At 43.2% G+C, this 9,958-nt stretch overlaps 2 protein-coding genes across 3 annotated transcripts in view; one reads left to right on the forward strand and one right to left on the reverse strand.

Moving 5' to 3' along the window:
- The window catches only part of Tti1 (TELO2 interacting protein 1), a 41,563-nt gene extending 39,771 nt beyond the window's left edge, over positions 1-1,792 (reverse strand). Inside the window, exon 1 of the mRNA XM_013010913.1 lies at positions 1,727-1,792. The gene's annotated coding sequence lies outside the window, so the exon portion shown is untranslated. The remainder of the gene's footprint in view (positions 1-1,726) is intronic.
- An 85-nt stretch (positions 1,793-1,877) lies between these two features.
- Positions 1,878-9,958, forward strand: part of Rprd1b (regulation of nuclear pre-mRNA domain containing 1B) — a 51,221-nt gene continuing 43,140 nt past the window's right edge. For both annotated transcript variants that reach the window (XM_013010915.1, XM_013010916.1), the window contains exons 1-2: positions 1,878-2,450; positions 9,228-9,357. In XM_013010915.1, the coding sequence (XP_012866369.1) occupies positions 2,300-2,450; positions 9,228-9,357 (281 nt within the window). In that variant the 5' untranslated portion in view covers positions 1,878-2,299. The remainder of the gene's footprint in view (positions 2,451-9,227; positions 9,358-9,958) is intronic.

Genomic DNA, 9,958 nt, shown 5'->3' on the forward strand with positions numbered 1-9,958 from the left:
CTGGGTGCTGTCCCTCAGCTCTTCAGCTCAAGGCTAGCGCTCTACCACTTGAGCCACAGTGCCACTTCCGGCTTTTTTCTTTTTGCTTATGTGGCTGAGGAATCGAACCCAGGGCGTCAGGCATGCAAGGCAAGCACTCTACCACTGAGCCACCTTCCCAGCCACTTGGACTTACATTTTATTTAGAGTAACATTCTAGTCATCATTGTTACCTTTGGTTGGCCATGTGATGCAGTCTCTTACTGCTTTTTTTTTTTTTAAAGCACATTGTAGCTATCCTTTTGGTTTGTACATTCTAGTCTCACTATCCTTCTTTCTGGTCCTCATCAATGGTCTGAAGTTGTATTTCCCATCACCTGGAAGGGTAGCTTATCGCTTCTTTCAAGGCTATGTAAAGATTTTTAAAAAGTATGCAATGTCTGAATTAAACATGATTTGGTATGAATTGCTCAAATACCTCTCAGTGTTAATTAATATTGAAAGATGGTCTAAATATGGACTTAGAAGGCCCAGCTTACAATTTTGACTAAATATGGACTGTTCTGAGGTGATTCACCTGTCTTCCATTAATTCTCTCAATCAGCTCAGTGTCAGGTTCTAGAGTGAAAAAGGTGGCTAAATGTAGCCTCTTCCATTATATGTTGGCTGTATGTTCTTGATAATATTATGTAATTACATATGTAGTATGCATTTCACAGCTTTGTTGTGAGGCTCAAATGAGTCACTATGTGAAAACTGTGTAGCACAGAGCAACTCCTCACATTATCTGTGATTATGAGCATTTAGTTTGCAGGAAGAGCAGAGACATGTAAGCAAACAACTCCAATACTGTGCAGTAAGAACAAACTGTCATCAATTAGCAGAACCGTAGTCTTAAATGGGTGGCTGCAACTTATAATTTCAACACTGATCAAGAAATTCTAAAATCCTGTTAGGTCTACAAACACCCAACTCCCTACCACTAGTTCTGTAACAACTGGAAATTATCTCTGCTTACTTGATAACCTGAATTTAAGAATTCTTTATTTTTTTTGTTGGCCGTGGGGCTTGAACTCTGGGCCTGGGCGCTGTCCCTCAGCTCTACAGCTCAAGGCTAGCACTCTACCACTTGAGCCACAGCGGTACTCCCAGTTTTCTAGTGGTTTATTGGAGATGAGTCTCTTAGACATTCCCACCCGGGCTGGCTTTGAACCCTGATCTCAGATCTCAGCCTCCTGAGTTGCAAGGATTACAAGCGTGAGCCACTGGTGCCCGGTTAAAACTTTTTTTTAAGTATAAGGGCTTAAGAGTCTCAAATAACAGGAGCTTTGGGAAGGGAAAGAAGGGTGTTAATCCCTGAATGGAAAACAAAATTAGGAGCCAAGGGCCTAAAGACGTGTTTCATGAAGACGGCGTGGTCACAGACTAGAAATCAGATCTGCCCACTAACGGTGGTCCCGCGGCTGATTAGGAGGTCACCAGGTGAGGTAAAAGGGGTCATTCTGGGTGGAGGCGCGAAAAGGACACGTGGGTGTCTTGAAAGAACCAAAACTCAGCTTTCAGGAGGGGCGACCAGAGAGCAGGTCACATATGGAGGCTGACTGCGGGCTCGGGCCAACCAGCTGAGGGAGGAAGCCCCCCTCCCATGCCCAGATTAGGACCTCTTAGTCTCGGGGACCCCTCGGGGTTTCCCTCTGAGCGCTTCCAGCAGCTGGACTCCCTCTGGCTCCCGCCACGCTTCCCTTACCTCGTTTTCCCGTTTACTCCCCTCACTCTCCCGCCTCCTGGGCCCCGCCGGAAGTGACGCACTAAGCGGCGCGCCGTACCTCGCGCGAGAAAGGTTCCGCGGGAGCGGGAGAAAGGGTCGCGAGGAGGCTCACTGCGCAGGCGCGCGGGTACGGGCGCTCAAAGCGCCTTCCAGGGCTTTGGAGGACTGGTCCGATTCCCGAGGTTTGTCTGGGTGGAATACGCTTGCTCGTGATTCCGAGAGGCCGCTGCCTCCACAGGAACGTTTTCCCTACAGTTTTGAGGCCTCACAGGGGGGAACCTAGAAACTCTGGCTCTTGTCCTTTGACCCCGCTCTCGCGGCGGGGTGAGAGGTCGGGTGGCCATCTTGTGGCGGCGGCGCGGGCGGCTGTTACCGCGGAGATCCATCCCTGCCCCCTCCGCTCACCCCCCGCCCCCCGCTGTCTGTCAGTCAGTCAGCAGAGCGTCCCGCCGTCCGTCAGGTGAGGCCTGGGCCGGGTGCGGTCGTTCTTCCCGTCGCACCGGGTGGCCCCCAGGCCGCTCCCTGCCGGGCTGCACCCACCGCTCCGCCACTATGTCCTCCTTCTCCGAGTCGGCGCTGGAGAAGAAGCTCTCGGAGCTGAGCAACTCGCAGCAGAGCGTGCAGACCCTGTCCCTGTGGCTCATCCACCACCGCAAGCACGCGGGACCCATCGTGTCCGTGTGGCACCGCGAGCTGCGCAAAGGTACGTCCCCCCGTCCTCCTCCGCCCCCTCCCCTTGGGTCAGTGCACCCACCCTCTCCTCAGTTCCCCGGCTTTGTAATGGAGCCTTGCTTGGAAGGTGTAGGTCTCTTTGGTCGAGTTTCTGAGATTCGAGACGACTTTACAACCTCTACCCCCACTCCCCCTCCCCCAATATTCCTGAGTAGGAAGGTGTTAAGGTATTTGATCTAGCGACTCAGGGCTCAGACTTTTCTTTTGTCAAGTTACCTTTCCCTCGGGCTTTTTTTGACTTTTGCTGCTTTTACGATCTCGGCTGCATTCAGTGTCTTAGACTGTTGTATGCTAGGCCCTGTCCTGGGCATTTTGGAGTAAGAGCCTTGTAGGCTCTGGTCACACTGCTGGGTCTAGTCCTGGCTCAACTACTTACTAGCTGTGTGATAACCAAGTTTCGCATTGCCCCGTGCCTCTGTTTTCTCATCTGTAAAACGGAGACCAGAAAAGCTGCCAACAAAGACTTTGCTTCTTGCCCATCAGTGTGCTTAGACCTTTGTGTAGGTCTGTACACTTAGCCCTCAGGACAGTAGCCTCATATACCTGCTTTACTTACAAGCTGTACTCAGGATCTGACATTCATTGAGCTCAGCCTATTAGTGCCAAGCTTAGTGTTGGACCCTTAAGAGCACCTTGTCTCTTGAAAATTATGCTGACTTTGCCATTTATCTCAGCAACTTAAGCTGGCTGTCCCTTAGTTTCTTTCTGTCCAAAATGGAAATGGTGGTAACTGATATTTACTGTGCCTTTGCTATGTGCCAGGCGCCTAAGAACTTTACACACTTGGGTTTAATTTCTTAAATGCTCAGAGTCTTTCCAAGTAAGAACTTTACAGGTGGGGAAAACTTGAGTCTCAAATAAAACAGATTGTGGTGAGAAGTAAACAGGATAATGAAAATGAACATTTTTATCATATAGCTGGCACAGTCACACTAGGTGGCCCAGGCATGCCTTAAATCATGATGAGGTGGGGCTGTTGATGGCTTAGTGTGAGGTGCAGTCTTTGTCTTGAAGTTGCTTACAGCCTGGTAGGGAAAGATGGGCACCTACTGTCCTGATGGGTTCCATCCATAGCAGAAGTCTGAAGAAATGAAGGGCAGAGCTGTTCTACACACTTTGTGTACAATGGGAGGTGACTTCACATGATCTGTGGCCTTACCCCGTTTTATAGATGAGGAAACTGAAGTGGATAATTGGGATTTTTCAAGGCCTCTGAACTACTGAGGCTCAGGCTACATTAGGCTAGCAGACACCAAACTCCAGAATTATTTTAGAAAACCCATGTTTGGGCCTGTAGCAGAGCCTCCTCCCCCTCCCACTATGTTAACACTGTAGGGCGATAGAGATCCTCTCAGTTCTATAGGCTGTTAAGAAGTAGAGCCTGGAGGCTGGGAAAGTGGCTCAATGGAAGAGCGCTTGCCTTGCATACATGAGGCCCTGGGTTCAATTCCTCAGCACCACATAAGCAAAAAGAAAAATCTGGAAGTAGCGCTGTGGCTCAAGTAGTAGAGCGCTAGCCTTGAGCTGAAGAGCTGAGGGACTGCACCCAGGCCCAGAGTTCAGGCCCCACGACCAGACCAGACCCCCCCCCAAAAAAAAAAAAAAAAAAGATGTAGAGCCTGGGGCTTCCAGAGTCACCTCCAGGTGCTATTTACTCCTTTATACCATTCAAGTAAATATTTGTAATATATGTTGAAATGTATGTAAAACAATAAAATAGAGGAGTTGATGCTCAGCAAAATCCTTTCTGGTAGCACTGATCGTCTTGACATTGTCAAAGTCCATCTCAAATGTCAGTTCTCTTGTGAAGCTTTTGTGAAGCAGTAGAGTTGTATGTTGTAAATAGGCTAGTATTATTAACTTCATTTTATAGATGACAAGATAAAGATATAGCAAGATTAAGTGGCTTAGATAGCTGGGACTTGAGTCCAAACTGGCACAAACTGTGGACCTTTTTTTTTTTTTTTGTCAGTTTGGGGCTTGAACTCAGAGCCTGGGTGTTGTGCCTGAGCTCTTTTGTTCAAGGCTAGCACTCTGTCACTCTGAGCCACAGTGCCACTTCTAGTTTTCTGGTGGTTAATTGGAGATAAGATTCTCATAGACTTTCCTGCCTGGACTGGCTTTTTACCTTGACCCTCAGATCTCAACCTCCTGGGAAGCTAGGATTACAGGTATGAGCCACCAGTGTCTGGCAGATGTAGGTTTTTGTTTTTGTTTGTTTTAATTTTTTTTTTTTTGTTAGTCATGGGGCTTGAACTCTGGGCCTGGGCACTGTTCCTCAGCTCTTGTGCTCAAGGCTAGAGCTCTACCACTTGAGCCACAGTGACACTTCGAATTTTCTGAGTGATTTATTGGAGATAAGAGTCTCACAGACTTTTGTGCCTGGGCTGGTTTTGAACTGTGATCCTCAGATCTCAGCCTCCTGAGTAGCTAGGATTACAGGCGTGAGCCACCGGCACCCAGTGGATGGGTTTTTTAAAGGACCTAGTGCCTCTCTGCATTTTATAAGTTAAGATGGTCTTCAAACCCATCATTTTTTTGGTCGCTTGAGTGCTGTCCCTCAGCCCTTCAACTCAAGGTAAGCTCTCTACCATTTGAGCCACAGCGCCACTTCTGGTTTTCTAGTGGTTTGTTGGAGATAAGAGTCTCACAGACTTTCCTGCCCAGGCTGGCTTTGAACCTTGATTCTCAGATCTCAGCCTCCTGGGTAGCTAGGATTACAGGCATGAGCCACTGGCGCCCAGCTAAACCCATCATTTTTATTCGAATAAGTTACTGTCTCTAACCCTGTCATACCAGCTAAATATTTACTTCTTCCTTAATCTTTCTTATGTTTTGAGGGAGACAGTTGGTTTTGGTTTCTCTGTAATGCAACAGTATTTAGCACAGTGCCTATTACACAGTTAAAGTATAGGTTAGGAGTTAAATTGTGGTTTCTGAAACCATTTTCATGTGCGAGTAAAAGATCTAAATAGCACTCTATTATGATTGACAATCCCAGTGTTAATTTGTGCTTTCCAGCAAGGTTGCCACTTGCTACCTGTGGCTATTGAATACTTAGAATGTGCGATTAAGGAACTAAAGTTTTAAATGAACTCAGTTGAAAATTCAGCTCACAAATGTTACTTGCTCCAAGTCAAGTGTTCAATATCCACAAATGCTGGTGGCTTCCATACTGGGCACTGCAGAGCTGGGAAATTCTTTGCCAAACATTGAGGCGTCTTCCGCTAATATCCATACTTCATTTTCTCATGGATTGACGGTGCTCCCATATTAAAATGGGAACTGGCCAACCCTTTAGATTCTCAACCACCCTGAGTCTTTAAAAGTGGACATCAGTATCTGATGAAATCATTTTTCTTATCCTTGGTGTTCACAGACTTGCTGAGATACCAACAAAATAGGAGATTTACAAAAATTACTTTTTCTCACTTCAATTAGTACTTTCTTCTGTTCCTGATGTGTCATTTTCTAGGAATTATTCTTAATTTATCTGTTTAGGCACCAAAGAACTTCTCCCCTTTATAGAAACTTTGGTGTTCAGTTCTCTTATCTTAGATGACTAATTTTTAATGGAGTTTTGTATTGTAGCCTAAATTTAAGTAAATAGGCCTTTTCCCCTCTTTAGATCTTTTTCAGGACATCAAAACCAACCAAATAAGTGAAAACTTTTGATTAGCTAGTTGATTTAATTTTGCACAACAACTAGTTCTACCAGTTTGGATGGGCGTACGTAGGGCCTAGAAGGATCTGTTTTGTCATATAGTCACCCAGTATTGATTACACAGGTTGTGTGTGTATCTGTTGATTGTGCACTTCAGTGCTCCAGGGCTCTGGCCTATCCTCTTTACCTACAGGGTGCTTATGTTGCAGATGGTGAGAGTGAAAGGAGGTGGTTTTTATTTTAAATAAAACCAATTGAGCTTGGAAATGTTGATAATTGGCATGAAAACCATGACTGTCCAATCTCTTAGATATCATATGATACTGAAAATGTATTGGGCCTTTTATTTTTTTGGTCAGTCATGGGGCCTGAACTCTGGGCCTGGGCACTGTCCCTCAGCTCTTCAGCTCAAGACTAGTGCTCTACCATGTGAGTCACAGTGCCATTTCTGGCTTTTTCTGCTTATGTGGTGCTGAGGAATCGAACCCAGGGTCTAGTGTATGCAAGGCAAGCACTCTACCACTGAGCCACCTTCCCAGCCCCTGGGTTTGTTTTTTGTTTTCGGTTATTTTTGTATATAGAGTCTCACTTTTTGTCCAGGGTAGGTCTTAGACTGCCATCCTCCTACCTGTGGCCTCCTTTGAAGCTGGGACCAAAGCCAGGGAGGTGCCGTCACAGCTGGCTTTTTGGATGAGATAGGGGTATCTCTAGTTTTATGAACAAGCTTGCCTTGAATTTTGATGCTCTTGATCTCACCCAAGTAGTATGTGAGCCCCACTAGTCTAGCAAATGTATGGTGTCTTAAGTGTTGTTATTTATTTATTTATTTTTTGTCTTGAACTCTGGGCCTGGGCGCTGTCCTTCAGCTCAAGGCGAGCACTCTACCACTTGAGCCACAGTGCCACTTCCGGTTTTATGGTGGTTAATTGGAGATAAGAGTCTCACTGGCTTTTCTGCCCAGCTTTGAACCGTGATCCTCAGATCTCAGTCTCCTGAGTAGCTAGGATTATAGGTATGAGTCACCAGCACCTGGCAAATGTTATTTTTTTATTTGTTTTTATGATACGATGGAATTGGTCACTTCATTTACTGTGATTTCAAGCAACGTTTACTTAAAAAAAAAGTCTTAGCTGGGTACTGGTGGTTCATGCCTGTAATCCTAGATACTCAAGAGGCTGAGATCTGTGAATGATAGTTCAAAGCCAGCCTAGGTAGGGAAATCTGGAGGCACTTATCTCCAGTTAACCACCAGAAAACCAGAAGTGGCGCTGTGGTTCAAAGTGGTAGAGTGCTAGCCTTGAGCAAAAAAAAGAGCTCAGGGACAGCAGCCAGGCCCTGAATTCTGACTAAAAAAAAAAAGTCTTTGCCAGAATGATACCTTTGTCCTGCCTTTGAATAATAATTGGAATAGTAAAGGTGGCTCCAGTTTTCCATTATTATTAGTTTGTCATAAAAACTAGGTTATTACTAGAAGTTAATATAATTTAACATAACCATATTTAATTTTGTGAACATTTAAAGACATACTTTATCATATACTTTAAAAAAATCTTGTTTTTAACTTGGATTCTTCTCTTGTGGCTGTATTTTAAAATGTCAGATCTTATGCTTGCCTGTAAAAATTTTTGTATGCTATGTGAATTTAAAAAGAAAAACAAATGGTTTCTAAGAGCAATAAAACAAGGTCTAGTTATTCAGGCGTGTGAAAGTTGGCATAGAGCCTATTCGAGTTTTTCAGATAATTTAGGATTGGAGAAAACTTAGTGTCTTGAAATATCTAATTACGTTTTTACTTATTTAAGAAGAAAACTATAACTAAAATGGTAGTGGTGTAACTTTACAGTTGAGAAGTACTATGCATGAAAGTCAGGGAATTAGTGATGTTCCCCCAGCAACTGTAACTCAGACTTACTGCCTGAAGTTTTGATGGTTTAAAATATGATACCATACAGAGTAATAGGAAATACTACATTTTGTATGTATAATAAAGAAGAATTATGGTTTTTGTGGGAACCATAATTTTGCATATCCAGGCTCAGGTGTGTGTAAATTTTCAATAATAATATAGCATTGATGCATATTTGTATTTGAGATGAGTATCTGTTGGTACATTCAGAGATTTCTGCTGTATTGGTATTGTTGACTGACTGTGGTTATTGGAGTACTAAAGAGAAATTGTCAGTTTAGACTATAAATTATAAGAATCTTAAAAAAAATGAAATATAACTCTTATCTGGAATATTTGATAATTAAGAATGCATTAGAAATATTCACTGTTGCAACATGAGGCATGAAAGTCTTGGATTTAACATTAATATTGGCTCTCTTATAGTAATTTTCATTTAGGATTTTTTTTTCCCAGAACTGTGGTTTGAATTTGGGGTCTTGCACTGACACACTGCGCTTGGCACTCTACTATTTGAGCCATGTTCTATGCCTTTTTGCCTTTTCTTCACCATTGGTGCTGGTGTTTGAATCCCAGCCTTGAGCTCACTGGGCAGGCCCTATACCATTCAATAGACAAGCACTGTACCAACTTGAGCTATGCCCCCAGTCTAGTTACATTTCAAATAGAATCTCAAGCTTATGGACTTCTGTCTTACATTTCTGTGTAGCTGAATGACAGGAGTACAACACCCTCTCCACCAGCTTTTATTAGTTGAGATGGGGTCTAGAGTTCTCTGAACTATAATGATTTAAATCAACCTCTTGAGTAACTAAGATTGCAATCATGAGCTGCCTTACCTGATGTGAAATTTCCTCCTCCTCCTCCCCTTCTCCTCCTCCTCCTCTTCATTCTTTCTTCCTTCTTCCTTATTTTTGTATTTGTCAATTTTATAGGTTAAAACAATGGAAAGACATTAACCTGTTTTTTCCCCTTTTCTCTCTTGAAATTGTATTCCTAAACTTGCCCTGTCAGAGACCTTCAGGAGTTCCATACATGGTTTTGTTTAAACGTTTCTACTTGGTCACAAGTAGATAATGTTTATCTTAATGTTCTTCAAGAACACCCTAACACATAAGAATTGTGAATTAAGAATTTCTGTGGTATAAGTTAAATTATTTTTTCTCTTTTTTTTCCAGCCAAATCAAACAGGAAGCTTACTTTTCTGTACTTAGCAAATGATGTCATCCAAAACAGTAAAAGGAAAGGACCTGAGTTCACTAGAGAATTTGAATCTGTTCTTGTGGATGCATTTTCTCATGTTGCCAGGTATGTTGTATCTTTTTGTTTTGTTTCTCATTCACTTTCCCTTTTTCCTGGTAGTCTTTATAAATTGGCAACTTTGTACTTACGAGAGTGTTGTGAAATCCAAACCATGGTTTTAAGTTTTGTTGGGCCCTTAAGAAAATCTTAGGCATATAAATGTTATGGTGCATTAAAGAGATTCAGCTATGTATTTTTTGAGTGTAGTTTTTTTGTTTGGCTTGGCTGAGTTGTCTCATTAGCTTATGATCAAAAAGCTAAGTAGTATGTAGGGGAAATTAGTTACTTATGCTTCTTGTTTACTTCCTCCTGAATATGTACTTGTCTGGTTTACTAAAAATAGTGTCACATCTGTAACGGCAAAACTGTAATTAGTAGTGTGGGAAAGTAGACATTCTGCTACAATTGTGTGTTGTGCCAGAGAGGCCACACGCACAGCTGATATAGAAAAAATGTATTTTATCAGTCTTAGGAATCACTGTTTATTGTAAAACAACAGCATTCTGTAGGTACCAGATAGGGTCCCAGTAAGGCAAGGAAAAACTACTTTTTTTTTATCTTTTTTTTTTTTTTTGTCGGTCGTGGGGCTTGAACTCTGGGCCTGGGC

The sequence above is a fragment of the Dipodomys ordii genome, unplaced genomic scaffold, assembly GCF_000151885.1.
Source record: "Dipodomys ordii isolate 6190 unplaced genomic scaffold, Dord_2.0 Scaffold13, whole genome shotgun sequence".
Classification (NCBI taxonomy): Eukaryota; Metazoa; Chordata; class Mammalia; order Rodentia; family Heteromyidae; genus Dipodomys; species Dipodomys ordii.